General features: G+C 45.4%; 1 protein-coding gene across 2 annotated transcripts in view; it reads left to right on the top strand.

Moving 5' to 3' along the window:
* The window catches only part of LOC121552769 (mitogen-activated protein kinase-binding protein 1), a 34,383-nt gene extending 17,962 nt beyond the window's left edge, over positions 1 to 16,421 (top strand). Inside the window, exons 19-31 of one of the 2 annotated variants that reach the window (XM_041865801.2) lie at positions 66 to 103; positions 2,374 to 2,586; positions 4,527 to 4,693; positions 4,950 to 5,089; positions 5,185 to 5,391; positions 5,511 to 5,574; positions 9,291 to 9,437; positions 9,604 to 9,779; positions 10,918 to 11,088; positions 11,271 to 11,394; positions 11,599 to 11,684; positions 12,105 to 12,190; positions 15,390 to 16,421. In XM_041865801.2, the coding sequence (XP_041721735.2) occupies positions 66 to 103; positions 2,374 to 2,586; positions 4,527 to 4,693; positions 4,950 to 5,089; positions 5,185 to 5,391; positions 5,511 to 5,574; positions 9,291 to 9,437; positions 9,604 to 9,779; positions 10,918 to 11,088; positions 11,271 to 11,394; positions 11,599 to 11,684; positions 12,105 to 12,190; positions 15,390 to 15,629 (1,859 nt within the window). In that variant the 3' untranslated portion in view covers positions 15,630 to 16,421. Of the gene's footprint in view, positions 1 to 65; positions 104 to 2,373; positions 2,587 to 4,526; positions 4,694 to 4,949; positions 5,090 to 5,184; positions 5,392 to 5,507; positions 5,575 to 9,290; positions 9,438 to 9,603; positions 9,780 to 10,917; positions 11,089 to 11,270; positions 11,395 to 11,598; positions 11,685 to 12,104; positions 12,191 to 15,389 lie in introns of both variants that reach the window. The other variant, XM_041865800.2, reaches the window with a different exon arrangement.
* Positions 16,422 to 16,486: the final 65 nt, after the last annotated feature.

Below are 16,486 nucleotides of genomic sequence, written 5' to 3'. Positions count from 1 at the left end.
TAACATTTCGGCAACTTCTACCTCTAGTGTCTCTACCTTAAATACTGCATTCTTGTCTATTATAGGTGCCTCAGATGAAGGACAGGACTGGGAATCTAAGAAGGTTTGTTGGACACACACACACACACACACACACACACACACACACACACACACAGTGGTTGCTCCATTCATGCTACTCTCTTTCTTACAATCCCCTACATATTTATTTGGACAGTGACACTAATTTCCTTAATTTGGCTCTATACTCCAGTATTTGAGATCAAATGTTTTATATGAGGTGGCAGTACAGAATGTCATCTTTTATTAGAGGGTACTTTCATACATATGTGTTTTATAGTTTAGAAATGAAAGCGCTTCATGTACCTACCCAGCTAGCACATAATGTTCTGAGAACCATATGTTTCTTAGAGCTTGTTGAATGCGTGGTTGTCCTATGGTTATTTTGCATAAAACCTTCCCACAACTTTCTGGGGATGGTGCAGGATAGGTCCTTGGCTTTGGCACATTCAAGGAACTTGACAAAAAAACATTTTTTTTTTGGTATATCATTACTTTAACAGAACGTTTCCTAAACGTTCAAACATAGTTACATTTAATTTCAATTTTGATAATGTTCTAGGAACATTCTCCAACTGGTTTGACATTGGGTATGCTCTCAAATAGTTCAGAGAACGTTAAGAAACAACTTTCTTCTGTGGGAATTTCAGTACTTCAGCATAATGTTTCCTACAGGTTTCCTCATGGTTTTATTTAGTCATGTTCTCAAATTGTTCCAACGTTCAGAGAACGTTCTAAGAATGTTATTTGAAAACATATACATTCCGTTCTCAGCATCAACAAAACTCTCCTCTATCTTGTTATGTGTGTGCAGGTGTTTTGGCCGCGCCCACTAATTGGCCACTCCTGATCTTAATGAGTGCTTGTTTCCTTTGAATAGGGATCTGCTTGAATAGATGAACAGCTTTGTATGAGTTAAAAAAACATGGCATGCTAGCTCCATCTTGGTGGTGCAGTGGACTAATTCCATGGATAGAGAACAGAAGATTATAGGTTTGAATCTGACTGATGCTGTTTCACAATAAAAAATACATGTGTTTGCATGATTAATGCCTAAGGAATATAATTTCCATGTGTTTGGAGTTCAAAAAAGTTAACCCAAAATAAGCTAGCATTGTTATTAAAAGTCTTATTGAAACATTCAGTGAAAGCTTAAGGAAGTTATTCATAAACCTCCAAATAACCTATAATTTTAGTTCTCAGAGCGTTAATAAAACCTCCCAGGAAAACTTCTAAGGAACCATAGTAAAATGTTCTCAGAACCTTCCTGCAACCTAAAAATTTATCTTCCTAGAACAGGTGAAATTTTAACTTCCGTTCTCAGAATTTAAAAAAGAAATGTTCAGTTTCACTGATCAGGAAACTTCATTCCCAGAAACAATGGGAAACCAAAAACATACATTCCCACAAATTCTAAGGAACCAAATGTGCTAGCTGGGTACTCCCCCCATTTGAAGGTGTCATAAGTATTTGGAAAAATTCACTTATAGTGTATTACATTTAGTCCAAATTGAGTATTTGGTCCCATATGCCTAGCACGCAATGACTACATCAAGCTTGTGACTCTACAAACTTGTTGGATGCATTTGTTGGATTATGTTGTGCCCAATAGAAATGAATGGTAAATAATGTATTGTGTCATTTTGGAGTTACTTATATTGTAAATAAGAATAGAATATGTTTCTGAACACTTCTACATTCATGTGGATGCTACCATGATTACGGATAATCATTAATGAATCGTGAATAATGATGAGTGAGAAAGTTACTGAGGCATAAATATCATACCCCCCCCAAAGAATGATGACTATTATTGGTAATGGTGAGAGGTTAGCATGTTTTTGGGGGCATGATCTTTGTGCATCTGTAACTTTCTCACTCATCATTATTCACGATTCATTCATGATTATCCGTAATCATGGTAGCATCCACATGAATGTAGAAGTGTTCAGAAACATTATATTGTTATTTACAATACAATTAATTTCAAAATGACACAATACATTATTTACCATTCATTTCTGTTGGGCACAACATAATCGAAACACAACCAAAACAAACTGCAAATGGGACTAGATACATAAAGTGCATTCATTTCTAAACGGTAAAACAGATATGTATAAAAATACCCTCAAATAAATGTGATCTCGAATCCAAAATGCTGGGGTACAGAGCCAAATTCAACATTTTAGCTTCACTGTCCAAATAAATACTTAGGGGAAGTGTACTTTCTTTCTTTCCTTCTCTGTCTCTGTCTCTGTCCCTGTGTGTGTGTGTGTCTTCCACCTCCCTCCACTCCACTCTCCGCTCCAGGCCCTAGACAGCCCTCTGGCCCCTGAGCCCTCCAGTCGGCCCCGGCGTCGCTGGTCCTGTCGTATGGGCTCTCTGGAACTCATGGTCAAGTCTATGCTGGACCTGAGACAGCTAGAGGCCTTCTCCATCACCGGCTCCTCTCACAAGAAAGGCCCTGCCTCCCGGCTCAAAGCGAGAGACGCAGGGAGCACCTCCAGCCTGCAGGGGACCTCGGTAAGTAGAGAGGCAGAGAGACTGGGAGAGAGGGAAGAGAGAGAGGGGGCCGCATTCCCCCCTTTTGAAGGCCCTCTGATGGACTCAGTCGGGGTCTGAACTTACTGTTGCGAGTTAGAATGGCAGGGTTGTGGGTTCGTTTCCCACGGGGGGCCAGTATGAAAATGTATGCACTCACTAACTGTAAGTCGCTCTGGATAAGAGCGTCTGCTAAATGACTAAAATGTCAAATGTAAATGTAGAATACACAAGGTGCGATTTTGAAATTTGGTTGTGCATCAGCAGTTTTCTCTTGTTATGTTAGTCACTGATAGTCAGTCAATTAGCCCATGTCTGCAAATGTATTTTTGTTTGCCAAGTTAGTTTCGCGGCTAGCTATTTTTATCATGGTCTGATTTTGTTAGGCAGTGTCACTCAGATTTACATTTACATTTTAGTAATTTAGCGACTTACAGTTAGTGCATTCATCTTAAGATAGCTAGGTGGGACAACCACATATCACAGGTGGTCGAGGTGAGGAGGATGATTATTTTAAGATAGTGTTTGAAGAGGTAGGGTTTCAGATGTTTTCGGAAGATGGGCAGGTACTCTGCTGTCCTAGCTTCAGGGGGAAGCTGGTTCCACCATTGGGGTGCCAGGATATAGGAGAGCTTGGACTGAGCTGAGCGGGAGCTGCCCTCCCGTAGGGGTGGGAGGGCCAAGAGACCCGAGGTGCCAGAACGGAGTGCTCGGGTTGGGGTGTAGGGTTTGAGCATAGCCTGAAGGTAGGGAGGGGCAGTTCCTCTTGCTGTTCCGTAAGTAAGCACCATGGTCTTGTAGTGGATGCGAGTTTCGACTGGAAGCCAGTGGAGTGTGTGGAGGAGCGGGGTGACATGAGAGAACTTGGGATGGTTGAACACCAGACGGGCTGCAGCGTTCTGGATAAGTTGCAGGGGTTTGATGGCACAAGCAGGGAGCCCAGCCAACAGCGAGTTGCAGTAGTCCAGACTGGAGAGGACGAGTGCCTGGATTAGGACCTGTGCTGCTTCCTGTGTGAGGTAGGGTCGTACTCTAGGGATGTTGTAGAGCATGAACCTGCAGGAGCGGGTCACTGCTTTGATGTTTGCAGAGAACAACAGGGTGTTGTCCAGGGTCACGCCAAGGTTCTTTGGACTCTGGGAGGGTGACACTGTGGAGTGATGGAGAGGTCTTTGAGCGGGCAGGCCTTCCCCGGCAGGAAGAGCAGTTCCGTCTTGTCGAGGTTGAGCTTGAGGTGGTGGGCCGACATCCAAGTTGAGATATCTACCAGGCACGCAGAGATGCGTGTCGCCACCTGGGTGTCAGAAGGGGGGAAGGAGAAAAGTAGTTGAGTGTCATCCACATAGCAATGATAGGAGAGACCATGTGAGGATATGACGGAGCCGAGTGACTTGGTATATAGAGAGAAGGGGAGAGGGCCAGAACCGAGCCCAGGGGGACACCAGTAGTGAGAGTACATGATGCAGACACAGATCCTCTCCACGTCACCTGGTAGGAACGGCCTGCCAGGTAGGATGCAGTAAAAGTGTGTGCGTAGCCTGAGACGCCTAGCCCTGAGAGGGTGGAGAGGAGGATCTGATGGTTCATGGTGTCGAAGGCAGCTGATAGATCTAGGAGGATGAGAACAGAGGAGAGAGAGTCAGCTTTGGCAGTGCAGAGATCCTCCGTGACACAGAGAAGAGCAGTCTCGGTTGAGTGACCCATCTTGAAGCCTGACTGGTTAGGGTCAAGAAGATCATTCTAAGAGAAATAATGAGAAAGTTGTTTTCGGGGGGGTGGGGGGGTATGGACGTAAGTAGGCAGGCATCAATGTTGCCCATCCCTGATCGATAGCTAATAGATTAGTAAAATATTATAGACAGGTAGATGGACTTGAATTTGGTTCTCTCTAACCCTAATGCTCCTCTGTTCTGTGGTATAAGCTGGACTTGGAGGAGCGGGTTAAGAGACGTCAACCTCAACCCCACTATGCTGCCTGGCTGACCCCTAACGCCAACCCTAACCCTGAGTCTGACCTGGGCTCCCAGGGGTCTGATGGACGTGTGCTGTACCCCGAGGGGAGCGATTACGCTGCCAGCCGACGGGGCAGGTACACCTCACACACACACACATAAGGACACATACTATGCATAGATACACACACCACTTCAACTTTCAATTTCTCCTTTCATGTTCCTCTTTATCTATCAACTTGCTCTCTGTGTCTCTCTCTTATCTTTTGACTATCTCTTCTTTTTGTCTTCTCACTGTTCATTCCTTCTTTCTCCCCTATCTTCCCCCCTCTCTCTTTCTCTCTCTCTCCCCTATCCCCCCTCTCGCTCTCTCTCTCACTCTCTCTCACTCAGTGATTACCTGATGAAGGAGTCGCCCCGCGGCCTGGGTAGGGGGAACCGTGAGCCGGAGAGCCAGGACAGCCAGAGCCCAGACAGTGCCTGTTCTGTGGGCTACGGGAGTAGAGAGCTTACTCCTGACCCGGATCATGGAGGTAAGAGCATACACACACACACACATACACATACACATACACATACACATACATACACACTCCTTTCACCTTTGAACTTTGACCTCTCCTCCCAGACTCTGAGGGCACAGCAGAGCCTCTAAGCTCAGACGAGGACAGTTCTGACCTGGAGGACGAAGAGGATGAGGAGGAGGAGGAGAGGAAGATGGAAAGTTCTAGTATGGATGAGGCGATGAGGAAGGTCTCTGACCCACTAGAGGACAGTCACCATGAGGCCTTCCTCAGACAGCACTTTGAAACACTGGCTGAGCCCAGCAATATGGGTAAGAGAGGACACATGCACACACTCCAACTTTGCACATGGAGGTGACATTCTACCCATAAACTGTTGTACAGGTACATATTACAATTATTTGACTGTAATTACCCTCCTCCCCAGAAGAGCGCAGTAGAGCTCCCAGCATCAGTATGTCAGCACGATTCCTGGCCAGAGGCTCCAACAACAGGTAATAGAGCTCACCAGCTTGTAGTCATAAAAAACGGAAATGAGTTAGCATTTTCTACCTCTGGTTCGTTGGCCATTCCTATGGGGTAAATTAATGGGGTTTTGGGATAAATGCTGAAAATAAGGTCTGAGGTTAACACAGGCTTAGGAGATTTTAGACTTTTTTTCTCTATGAGATAATATCAGTCAGTCAACATGACCTTTATGAATTATGAAACCTTTATGTGCTTGTTTTGATTACAGAAATGCTTCAAAATGCTCAAAAAGGGATATTAGCTGATTTAGATTATCACATAGAACAAAACGTATAAGATCTCCTAAGCCTGTGTTTACCACAGCATTTATCCCAAAAAACTCCAAAAAACCCATTCAGAGGCTTTGGCCAACAAGCCATGGTGGAGTTAGCCTCTGTTAGTGTTTACAAAAAGACACCATCACTATTGCTCTCTATGGGATAACCAAGGGATCCTAAAGACTTTAACACACATACAGTGGGGAAAACAAGTATTTAGTCAGCCACCAATTGTGCAAGTTCTCCCACTTAAAAAGATGAGGCCTGTAATTTTCATCATAGGTACACGTCAACTATGACAGACAAATTGAGATTTTCTTTCTCCAGAAAATCACATTGTAGGATTTTTAATGAATTTATTTGCAAATTATGGTGGAAAATAAGTATTTGGTCACCTACAAACAAGCAAGATTTCTGGCTCTCACAGACCTGTAACTTCTTCTTTAAGAGGCTCCTCTGTCCTCCACTCGTCACCTGTATTAATGGCACCTGTTTGAACTTGTTATCAGTATAAAAGACACCTGTCCGCAACCTCAAACAGTCACACTCCAAACTCCACTATGGCCAAGACCAAAGAGCTGTCAAAGGACACCAGAAACAAAATTGTAGACCTGCACCAGGCTGGGAAGACTGAATCTGCAATAGGTAAGCAGCTTGGTTTGAACAAATCAACTGTGGGAGCAATTATTAGGAAATGGAAGACATACAAGACCACTGATAATCTCCCTCGATCTGGGGCTCCACGCAAGATCTCACCCCGTGGGGTCAAAATGATCACAAGAACGGTGAGCAAAAATCCCAGAACCACACGGGGGAACCTAGTGAATGACCTGCAGAGAGCTGGGACCAAAGTAACAAAGCCTACCATCAGTAACACACTACGCCGCCAGGGACTCAAATCCTGCAGTGCCAGACGTGTCCCCCTGCTTAAGCCAGTACATGTCCAGGCCCGTCTGAAGTTTGCTAGAGTGCATTTGGATGATCCAGAAGAGGATTGGGAGAATGTCATATGGTCAGATGAAACCAAAATATAACTTTTTGGTAAAAACTCAACTCGTTGTATTTGGAGGACAAATAATGCTGAGTTGCATCCAAAGAACACCATACCTACTGTGAAGCATGGGGGTGGAAACATCATGCGTTGGGGCTGTTCTTCTGCAAAGGGACCAGGACGACTGATCCGTGTAAAGGAAAGAATGAATGGGGCCATGTATCGTGAGATTTTGAGTGAAAACCTCCTTCCATCAGCAAGGGCATTGAAGATGAAACGTGGCTGGGTCTTTCAGCATGACAATGATCCCAAACACACCGCCCAGGCAACGAAGGAGTGGCTTCGTAAGAAGCATTTCAAGGTCCTGGAGTGGCCTAGCCAGTCTCCAGATCTCAACCCCATAGAAAATCTTTGGAAGGAGTTGAAAGTCCGTGTTTCCCTAGCGACAGCCCCAAAACATCACTGCTCTAGAGGAGATCTGCATGGAGGAATGGGCCAAAATACCAGCAACAGTGTGTGAAAACCTTGTGAAGACTTACAGAAAACATTTGACCTGTGTCCTTGCCAACAAAGGGTATATAACAAAGTATTGAGAAACTTGTGATTTTCTGGATTTTTTTCTTCTCATTTTGTCTGTCATAGTTGACGTGTACCTATGATGAAAATTACAGGCCTCTCTCATCTTTTTAAGTGGGAGAACTTGCACAATTGGTGGCTGACTAAATACTTTTTTCCCCCACTGTACATACGGAAGCCCATTTATACTTTCACATGTACGCAACACCAACAAAGCTTTTTTTCATTGTCTACATTTGCTTTCACCCTGCCTAGTACAGGACAGTCGTGGTCAAAAGTTTTGAGAATGACACAAATATAAATTTTCACAAAGTCTGCTGCCTCAGTTTTTATGATGGCAATTTGCATATACTCCAGAACGTTATGAAGAGTGATCAGATGAATTGCAATTAATTGCAAAGTCCCTCTTTGCCATGAAAATGAACTTAATCCAAAAAAAACATTTCCACTGCATTTCAGCCCTGCCACAAAAGGACCAGCTGACATCATGTCAGTGATTCTCTCGTTAACACAGGTGAGATTGTTGACGAGGACAAGGCTGGAGATGACTCTGTCATGCTGATTGAGTTAGAATAACAGACTGGAAGCTTTAAAAGGAGGGTGGTTCTTCCTCTGTTCAAAGTCTCTTCCTCATTGTTCTTCCTCTGTCAACCATGGTTACCTGCAAGGAAACACATGCCGTCATCATTGCTTTGCACAAAAAGGGCTTCACAGGCAAGGATATTGCTGCTAGTAAGATTGCACATAAATCAACAATTTATTGGATCATCAAGAACTTCAAGGAGAGAGGTTCAATTGTTGTGAAGAAGGCTTCAGGGCGCCCAAGAAAGTCCAGCAAGGGCCAGGACCGTCTCCTAAAGTTGATTAAGCTGCGGGATCGGGGCACCACCAGTGCAGAGCTTGCTCAGGAATGGCAGCAGGCAGGTGTGAGTGCATTTGCACGCACAGTGAGGCGAAGACTATTGGAGGATGGCCTGGTGTCAAGAAGGGCAGCGAGGAAGCCAATTCTCTCCAGGAAAAACATCAGGGACAGACTGATATTCTGCAAAAGGTACAGGGATTGGACTGCTGAGGACTGGGGTAAAGTCATTTTCTCTGATGAATCCCCTTTCCGATTGTTTGGGGCATCCGGAAAAAAGCTTGTCCGGAGAAGACAAAGTGAGCGCTGCCATCAGTCCTGTGCCAACATTAAAGTATCCTGAGACCATTCATGTGTGGGGTTGCTTCTCAGCCAAGGGAGTGAGCTCACTCACAATTTTGCCTAAGAACACAGCCATGAATAAAGAATGGTACCAACACATCCTCCGAGAGCAACTTCTCCCAACCATCCAAGAACAGTTTGGTGACGAACAATGCCTTTTCCAGCATGATGGAGCACCTTGCCATAAGGCAAAAGTGATAACTAAGTGGCTCGGAGAACAAAACATCGAAATTCTGGGTCCATGGCCAGGAAACTCCCCAGACATTAATCCCATTGAGAACTTGTGGTCAATCCTCAAGAGGCGGGTGGACAAACAAAACCCCACAAATTCTGACAAACTCCAAGCATTGATTATGCAAGAATGGGCTGCCATCAGTCAGGATGTGGCCCAGAAGTTAATTGACAGCATGCCAGGGTGGATTGCAGAGGTCTTGAAAAAGAAGGGTCAACACTGCAAATATCGACTCTTTGCATAAACTAAATGTAATTGTCAATAAAAGCCTTTGACACTTATGGAATGCTTGTAATTATACTTCAGTATACCATAGTAACATCTGAAAAAAATATCTAAGAACACTGAAGCAGCAAACTTTGTGAAGACCAATACTTGTGTCATTCTCAAAACTTCACTGTAACCAGGAGATGTCCTCTCTACAGGAGAATCCCTCTGTTTTCCAAAGCTCATGAGAGGGAGCAGGGGCCCTTGGTGTCCAAGGTGAGGCCCCTGATGGAGGAGAGCCAGGGAAAGGGCCACGAAGACAGGGAGAGGCCCATGACCCCTGGGAGAGGGCAGGAGGGGACAAAGTGAGTAGCTTTAGAGAGGATGTAAGACTCTTTAAACAGGTCGTTTTTTGTGTGATAATTATTTGTAAGTAAAAATGGTATCAGATATTTGTAAAAATAATGATACAAAGGAAATTCGATTGATTGGTTGATTGATTGATTGATGAAGCTTCCCTCCTTGTGTCAGGCTGGAGGTGTGTGCTCCAGAGAGGGGCACCGTGCTGCGTTCCCACCCCCAGAAGAAGAGGCCTCTTGGGGCTCATCTGTGGAGGATGTCAAGCCCCCTGGCCAGAGCTCCAGCCCTGCTGGACAGAGCAGCTGGACTACAGAAGTCCCAGTCTGTACAGAACCTGGCGACAGAGGGTGAGCTGCGCAGGACCACTGATGTTCAGTACAGCACATACATTATAACACTGTACATATTAATAACCTAACCTCAGAGGGGGAGTACAGCACAAGCCACATGATCTCAAAACAAGATTGAGGGTTTATCAGTAAACAACTGTCTAAATATATACATGTGACATTTAAAAATACACTGATCAAAAAAATAAAGGGAACACTTAAACAACACATCCTAGATCTGAATGAATGAAATAATCTTATTAAATACTTTTTTCTTTACATAGTTGAATGTGCTGACAACAAAATCACACAAAAATGATCAATGGAAATCAAATTTATCAACCCATGGAGGTCTGGATTTGGAGTCACCCTCAAAATTAAAGTGGAAAACCACACTACAGGCTGATCTAACTTTGATGTAATGTCCTTAAAACAAGTCAAAATGAGGCTCAGTAGTGTGTGTGGCCTCCACGTGCCTGTATGACCTCCCTACAACGCCTGGGCATGCTCCTGATGAGGTGTTCCCTTTGTTTTTTTGAGCAGTGTAGTTTACATTACATTGGTTGTCTAATTGACAGTAAGCAGCATAAAAAAATAAAGTATATCCAGTCACTGTCTCTCTACTGTCTCATGACCCTTCCCATGACTCTCCCCCTGCTCCCCCCCCACCCCATAGTTCCCCGCTCCCCCAACCCCTCCAGTGGTAGAGGAGAGATGTGCCCTCGCCCCCAGCACCTCCCCTTCGATATACACCCTTCCAAAGCCAACTCCTGCCTCCCTTCTACCTCTCCTCTCTCCTCCCTTGTCTCCCCTGTGCCCTCGGAAAGCCCCAAGCTCAGATCCCCCCGCACCTACATGAGTCCCACCACCAGCTCCGTGGCCAAGACCAGCCGCTCTGCATCCCTGGCAGAGGGCTTCCATCTGGGCTTACTGTCCTGCCATGATTCCGTAACACCACAAGGCCTGGAGGATGGTAGTGGAGGGAGTGGAAACACACCTAACAGCCCCAAGAGCAGGAAGCCTTTTGGGGGGCTACTGGAGGCTGAACCACCCCTCCTCACTTCCTCCTCTCTCTGTTCCCGCTCCTCTTCTCTCTCTCCCCCTTCTCCTCCCTGTCCTCTCCCTGGTCCCTCCCCTTTTCCACCACGTGCGACAGTCTCGCCCAATCCCAGCTTGGCGTTGCCCCTGAGCGTCCAGCCCTCCCGCATTCCCCTGCCCATCAAACAGCCACTCAGCCCTCGGTGCAGCCTCTGCCCGGAGACCAAACCTCAACCTGATTGGTCTGTTTCCTCTACAGGAGACCTTGCCCTCAGGAAACAACACCAAAGTAAGCCAGAATTATTTTTGTAAAGTTTAAAGTTTATTAGAGGACATCATCGCAAAGCAAGTATGAAATGTGATGTTTTTTACGTGTTGTGGATGTTATAGATACAGAAAAGTGTTGATTAAAGGAATATTTAGTAAACTTAATGTAAAGGCAAATCAACCTGGGTCTGTCTGTCTCTGCAGCCTTCAGCAAACGCCTCTCCCTGACTACGGCCCAGATGCAAGGGCTTCTGGGTAACGTCCAGCTGCTGTCCATCTCACCTACCTCACTTCCTGTAAAGCAGGAAGGAACCGTGAACTCAGAGAGGTAAACTGTAGTCTGTTTACTTAGGATACATCTCAAATGGCACCCTTATAAATTCTCCATAGTGCAGTATGTTTGGCTAGAAAACAAAGTAGTAAAATATTTGGTGACTATGGTGTCGTTTGAGACAGAGCCCCCTAATACAACAATACATTCCAAACACTCAAAGTTTCCCCATGAAACCTTTCCTTTCCTTTCCGTTCTCAGTGCTCCAGATTTGGAGGAGGCGGTGTGTAGAGAGCCCCTTCTAGTGTCTGTCCAGGCCAACACCTTGACCTCCGACCCCCAGCCAGGTCTGAATCAACGCAGACGCTCCTCTATCATCCTCACCGCCACTCTTCCTCTCCATCACTCCATCTCTCTACCGCTTCATCCTTCTCTTCATCATAAGTGTCCGTGTGCTTTCTGGCAGGTCTGTCCATCTGTTTCTGTCCCTCCCTACTGTCACCACTGCTGCCTGAAAGGTGAGTCAGCTTCATTCCTTTCTGCTTTCAAACCTTCCCTTTGCCTATTTGAATGTGCTTTTCTCTTATTTACTAACTCGCATTGTTCGCCTGCTTAAAGCGTATACCAATGCATCCATAACGTGTGTGTTGTATTAGCTCTGTATCTATCCATTATGTGTGTGTTGTACTGTAGCAGGTTTTTGTTTGTTTACTACTCTCAGCTCCTGAATGATTATGAGACACTAGAATGTGTGTTTTCTCCCACAGAGCCCCCTGTCACTGTGGAAACCTGTAGACAGGCTATAACAGAGCTGCACAACAGTGTGAGGAGAGCCACCCAGCTCTATACTACGGTCAGTCTGGTGTGTGTGTGTGTGTTTGTGGGGACCAAAATTCTGACAAGGATAAATGCTATTTTAGGGTTAGGGTTACAATTAGGAGGAAGAGTTAGATTTAGTGTTAGGGTTTGGGGTTACGGTTAGGGTTAAGTTTAGGGTTAGGTTAGGGGTTAGGGAAAATGGGATTTTGAATAGGAATCAATTGTGTGGTCCGCACAAGGACAGTATATGGCGCCGGAGGAGATGGCTGCCATTTTGCGGGTTTCTAACCAATTGTGCTATTTTGTGTGTTTTTTCGCATTGTTTGTAACTTATTTTGTACATAATGTTTCTGCCACCGCCTGTTATGACCGAAAAGAGCTTCTGGATATCAGAACAGGGATTACTCACCTCAAACTGGACAAAGATTTTTTCTTTAACGAGTCGGACGCGAAGGATTTACTCCATATTCCCGACCAGGCCCAGGCCCAGGCCCAAATCCCTGTCATTCACATGAAGAGAAGACACCGATACAGGAGACGTAGGTCCGGGTAGGTCCGGGTGCCTTGTGAGAATTTGCCGGCGAGTGGGTAACCCGACTCTACCATCCGTCCTATTGGCCAACGTGCAATCATTGTAGAATGAACTGGATGAGCTCCGTTCAAGACTATCCTACCAACGGGACATTTAAAAACTGTAATATCTTATGTTTCACCGAGTCGTGGCTGAACGACGACATGGATAATATACAGTTGGCTGGTTTTCCCGTGCATCGGCAAGACGGAACAGCTGCCTCCGGTAAGACAAGGGGTGGCGGTCTGTGTCTATTTGTCAATAACAGCGTGAAATCAAATATTAAGGAAGTCTCTAGGTTTTGCTCGCCTGAGGTAGAGTATCTCATGAGAACCTGTAGACCACACTATTTACCAAGAGTGTTTTTATCTATATTTTTCGTAGTTGTCTATTTACCACCACAAACCGATGCTGGCGCTAAGACCGCACTCAATGAGCTGTATAAGGCCATAAGCAAACAAGAAAATGCTCATCCAGAGGCAGCACTCCAAGTGGCCGGGGACGTTAATGTAGGGAAACCAGCATGTTACATGTGCAATAAGAGGGAAAAAAAACTCTAGACCACATTTACTCCACACACAGAGACGCGTACAAAGCTCACCCTCCATTTGGCATATCTGACCATAATTCTATCCTCCTGATTCCTGCTTACAAGTAAAGCAGGAAGTACCAGTGACTCGCTCAATACAGAAGTGGTCAGATGACGCAGATGCTAAGTTACAGGACTGTTTTGCTAGCACAGACTGGAATATATTCCGGGACTCATCCGATGGCATTGAGGACTATAACACATCAGTCACCGGCTTCATCAATAAGTGCATCGATGACGTTGTCCCCACAGTGACCTTATGTACATACACCTACCAGAAGCCATGGATTACAGGCAACATCCGCACTGAGCTAAAGGGTAGAGCTGCCGCTTTCAAGGAGCGGGACTCTAACCTGGACACTTATCAGAAATCCCGCTATGCCCTCAGACGAACCGTCAATACAGGACTAAGATTGAATCCTACTACACCGGCTATGAAGCTCGTCAGTTGTGGCAGCTGCGAGCTGCCCTGTGACACAAGCCTACCAGACGAGCTAAATGACTTCTATGCGCGCTTCGAGGCAAGCAACAGTGAATTATGCATGAGAGCACCAGCTGTTCCGGACGACTGTGTGATCACGCTCGTCATAGCTGATGTGAGTAAGACCTTTAAATAGGTCAACATTCACAAGGCCGCAGGGCCAGACGGATTACCAGGACGTGTACTCCGAGCATTCTCTGACCAACTGGCAAGTGTCTTCACTGACATTTCCAACCTGTCCCTGGCCGAGTCTGTAATACCTACATGTTTCAAGCAGACCACCATAGTCCCTGTGCCCAAGAACACCAAGGTAACCTGCCTAAATGACTACCGACCCATAGCACTCACGTCTGTAGCCATGAAGTGCTTTGAAAGGCTGGTCATGGCTCACATCAACATTGCATACCGCCCCAACAGATCCACAGATGACGCAATCTCTATTGCACTCAACACTGCCCTTTCCCACCTGGACAAAAGGAACACCTATGTGAGAATGTTGTTCATTGACTACGGCTCAGTGTTCAACACCATAGTGCCATCGAATCTCAATACTAAGCTAAGGACCCTGGGACTAAACGCCTCCCTCTGCAACTGGATCCTGGACTTCCTGATGGGCCGTTCCCAGGTGGTAAAGGTAGGCAACAACACATCCGCCACGCTGATCCTCAACACGGGGACCCCTCATGGGGTGCGTGCTTAGTCCACTCCTGTACTCCCTGTTCACCCATGACTGCGTGGCCAAGCATGACTCCCAACACCATCATTAAGTTTTCAGACGACACAACGGTGGTAGGCCTGATCACCGACAATGATGAGACAGCCTAAAGGGAGGAGGTCAGAGACCTGGAGGTGTGGTGCCAGGACAACAACCTCTTTCTCAACGTGATGAAGACAAAGGAGATGATCGTGGATTACAGGAAAAGGAGGGCCGAGCACGCCCCCATTCTCATCGACAGGGCTGTAGTGGAGCAAGTTGAGAGCTTCAAGTTCCTTGGTGTCCACATCACCAACAAGCTATCATGGTCCAAACACACCAAGACAGTCGTGAAGAGGGCACGACAATGCCTATTCCCCCACAGGAGACTGAAAAGATTTGGCATGGGTCCTCAGATCCTCAAAAAGTTATACAGCTGCACCATTGAGAGCATCCTTACTGGTTGTATCACCGCCTGGTATGGCAACTGCTCGGCATCCGACCGCAAGGCGCTACAGAGGGTAATGCGTACGGCTCAGTACATCACTGGTGCCAAGCTTCCTGCCATCCAGGACCTCTATACCAGGCGGTGTCAGAGTTAGGCCCTAAAAATTGCCAAAGACTCCAGCCACCCTAGTCATAGGCTGTTCTCTCTGCTACCGCACGGCAAGCGGTACCGGAGTGCCAAGTCTAGGTCCAAAAGGCTTTTTAACAGCTTCTACCCCCAAGCCATAAGACTCCTGAACAGCTAATCATGGCTACCCAGACTATTTGCACCCCCACCCCATCTTTTTACACTGCTGCTACTGCATCTCTGTGTGTGTGTGTGTGTGTGTGTGTGTGTGTGTGTGTTTATACCTTGTGTATTTACGATAAAGTATGTCATGTTTCTCTCCAGGTGCTGAGCTGTGGGTCAGAGCTCAATGCAGAGCAGCAGGAGATGGAGACGGTTCTGGCTGATGCTCTGGGAACACTGAAGACTGAACTAGACTCCCTACCTCACCCTGTACATAGAAGCGAAGGGCTCAGGGGGGAGGTAGGGGTCAAAGGTGAGGGGGACAGGACATTGGCTCTCCTGCGGCAGTATTCTGAGCTCATATTAAAGTCAGTGGAGAAGAGACTGGACAACAAGATCTAAAAAGGATACATACACAGAAGACGCATACAACCAGACATGCATATGAATGAAATGCATATTACACATATTAAAATACACACAGACAGGAAGCGCACAATAATCAACAAATCGTAACTATGAGAACCAGACACTTCCTCATAGAAAAGTTAATACAATTGCAAAAAATTAATAAATAGAGTGAAGACGGACAAATTAATTAAGAATTAATTACATTTAAGATTCTCGTGTGCTTTTTTAAATTTCTCCTGTGTATTTCTTTTATATGACTCAGTATTACTGCAATGTTGAGGAAGAGCTTGTAAGCAATCGTTTCACTGAACTTTTTACACCTGCTTTATCCTGTGCACTTGACAAATAAACTCTGATTTGATTTTGATTTGATTTTGAATGGATGGAGGGAGTAATGAAGGTAGGAAAAATGAATGAATGCTGGGACTGCACTGTGGGCAAATGTGATGTACTATCCACTGTTGAAGAAAATGGAGTGACAATAAATCCTTTATGCCTGTTTTATCCTTTTAACTGTGAATTCTCCAAATGTTTTTTAGCTTGCACAGCAAGGGTAGACATGTTTACATTCACTGTAATTGTGCGATGGTACTGTGACTTTTCTCAATGATCGTACTGTTTGTCTTACTCTGCATGTTTTGGAATCTATGCTTAATGTCTCTATTTCCCCTGATTTTACTGAGAGTGTTATGTGTGGATGTGATTTGTTTGTGTGCATTGAGTTGACTGTCAAGCCTGTCTTGATATTGCAGTTGTGTGAGAGGTCGGATTCAATAAAGTATTTAAAACAGAACTTCATTAAATTTAATGGTTTTATTTCATACAATTTTACATTTACATTTTAGTCA

This window comes from Coregonus clupeaformis, chromosome 36 (assembly GCF_020615455.1).
Source record: "Coregonus clupeaformis isolate EN_2021a chromosome 36, ASM2061545v1, whole genome shotgun sequence".
NCBI classification, from domain to species: domain Eukaryota; kingdom Metazoa; phylum Chordata; class Actinopteri; order Salmoniformes; family Salmonidae; genus Coregonus; species Coregonus clupeaformis.
This window is presented reverse-complemented; position numbering and strand designations above follow the sequence as displayed.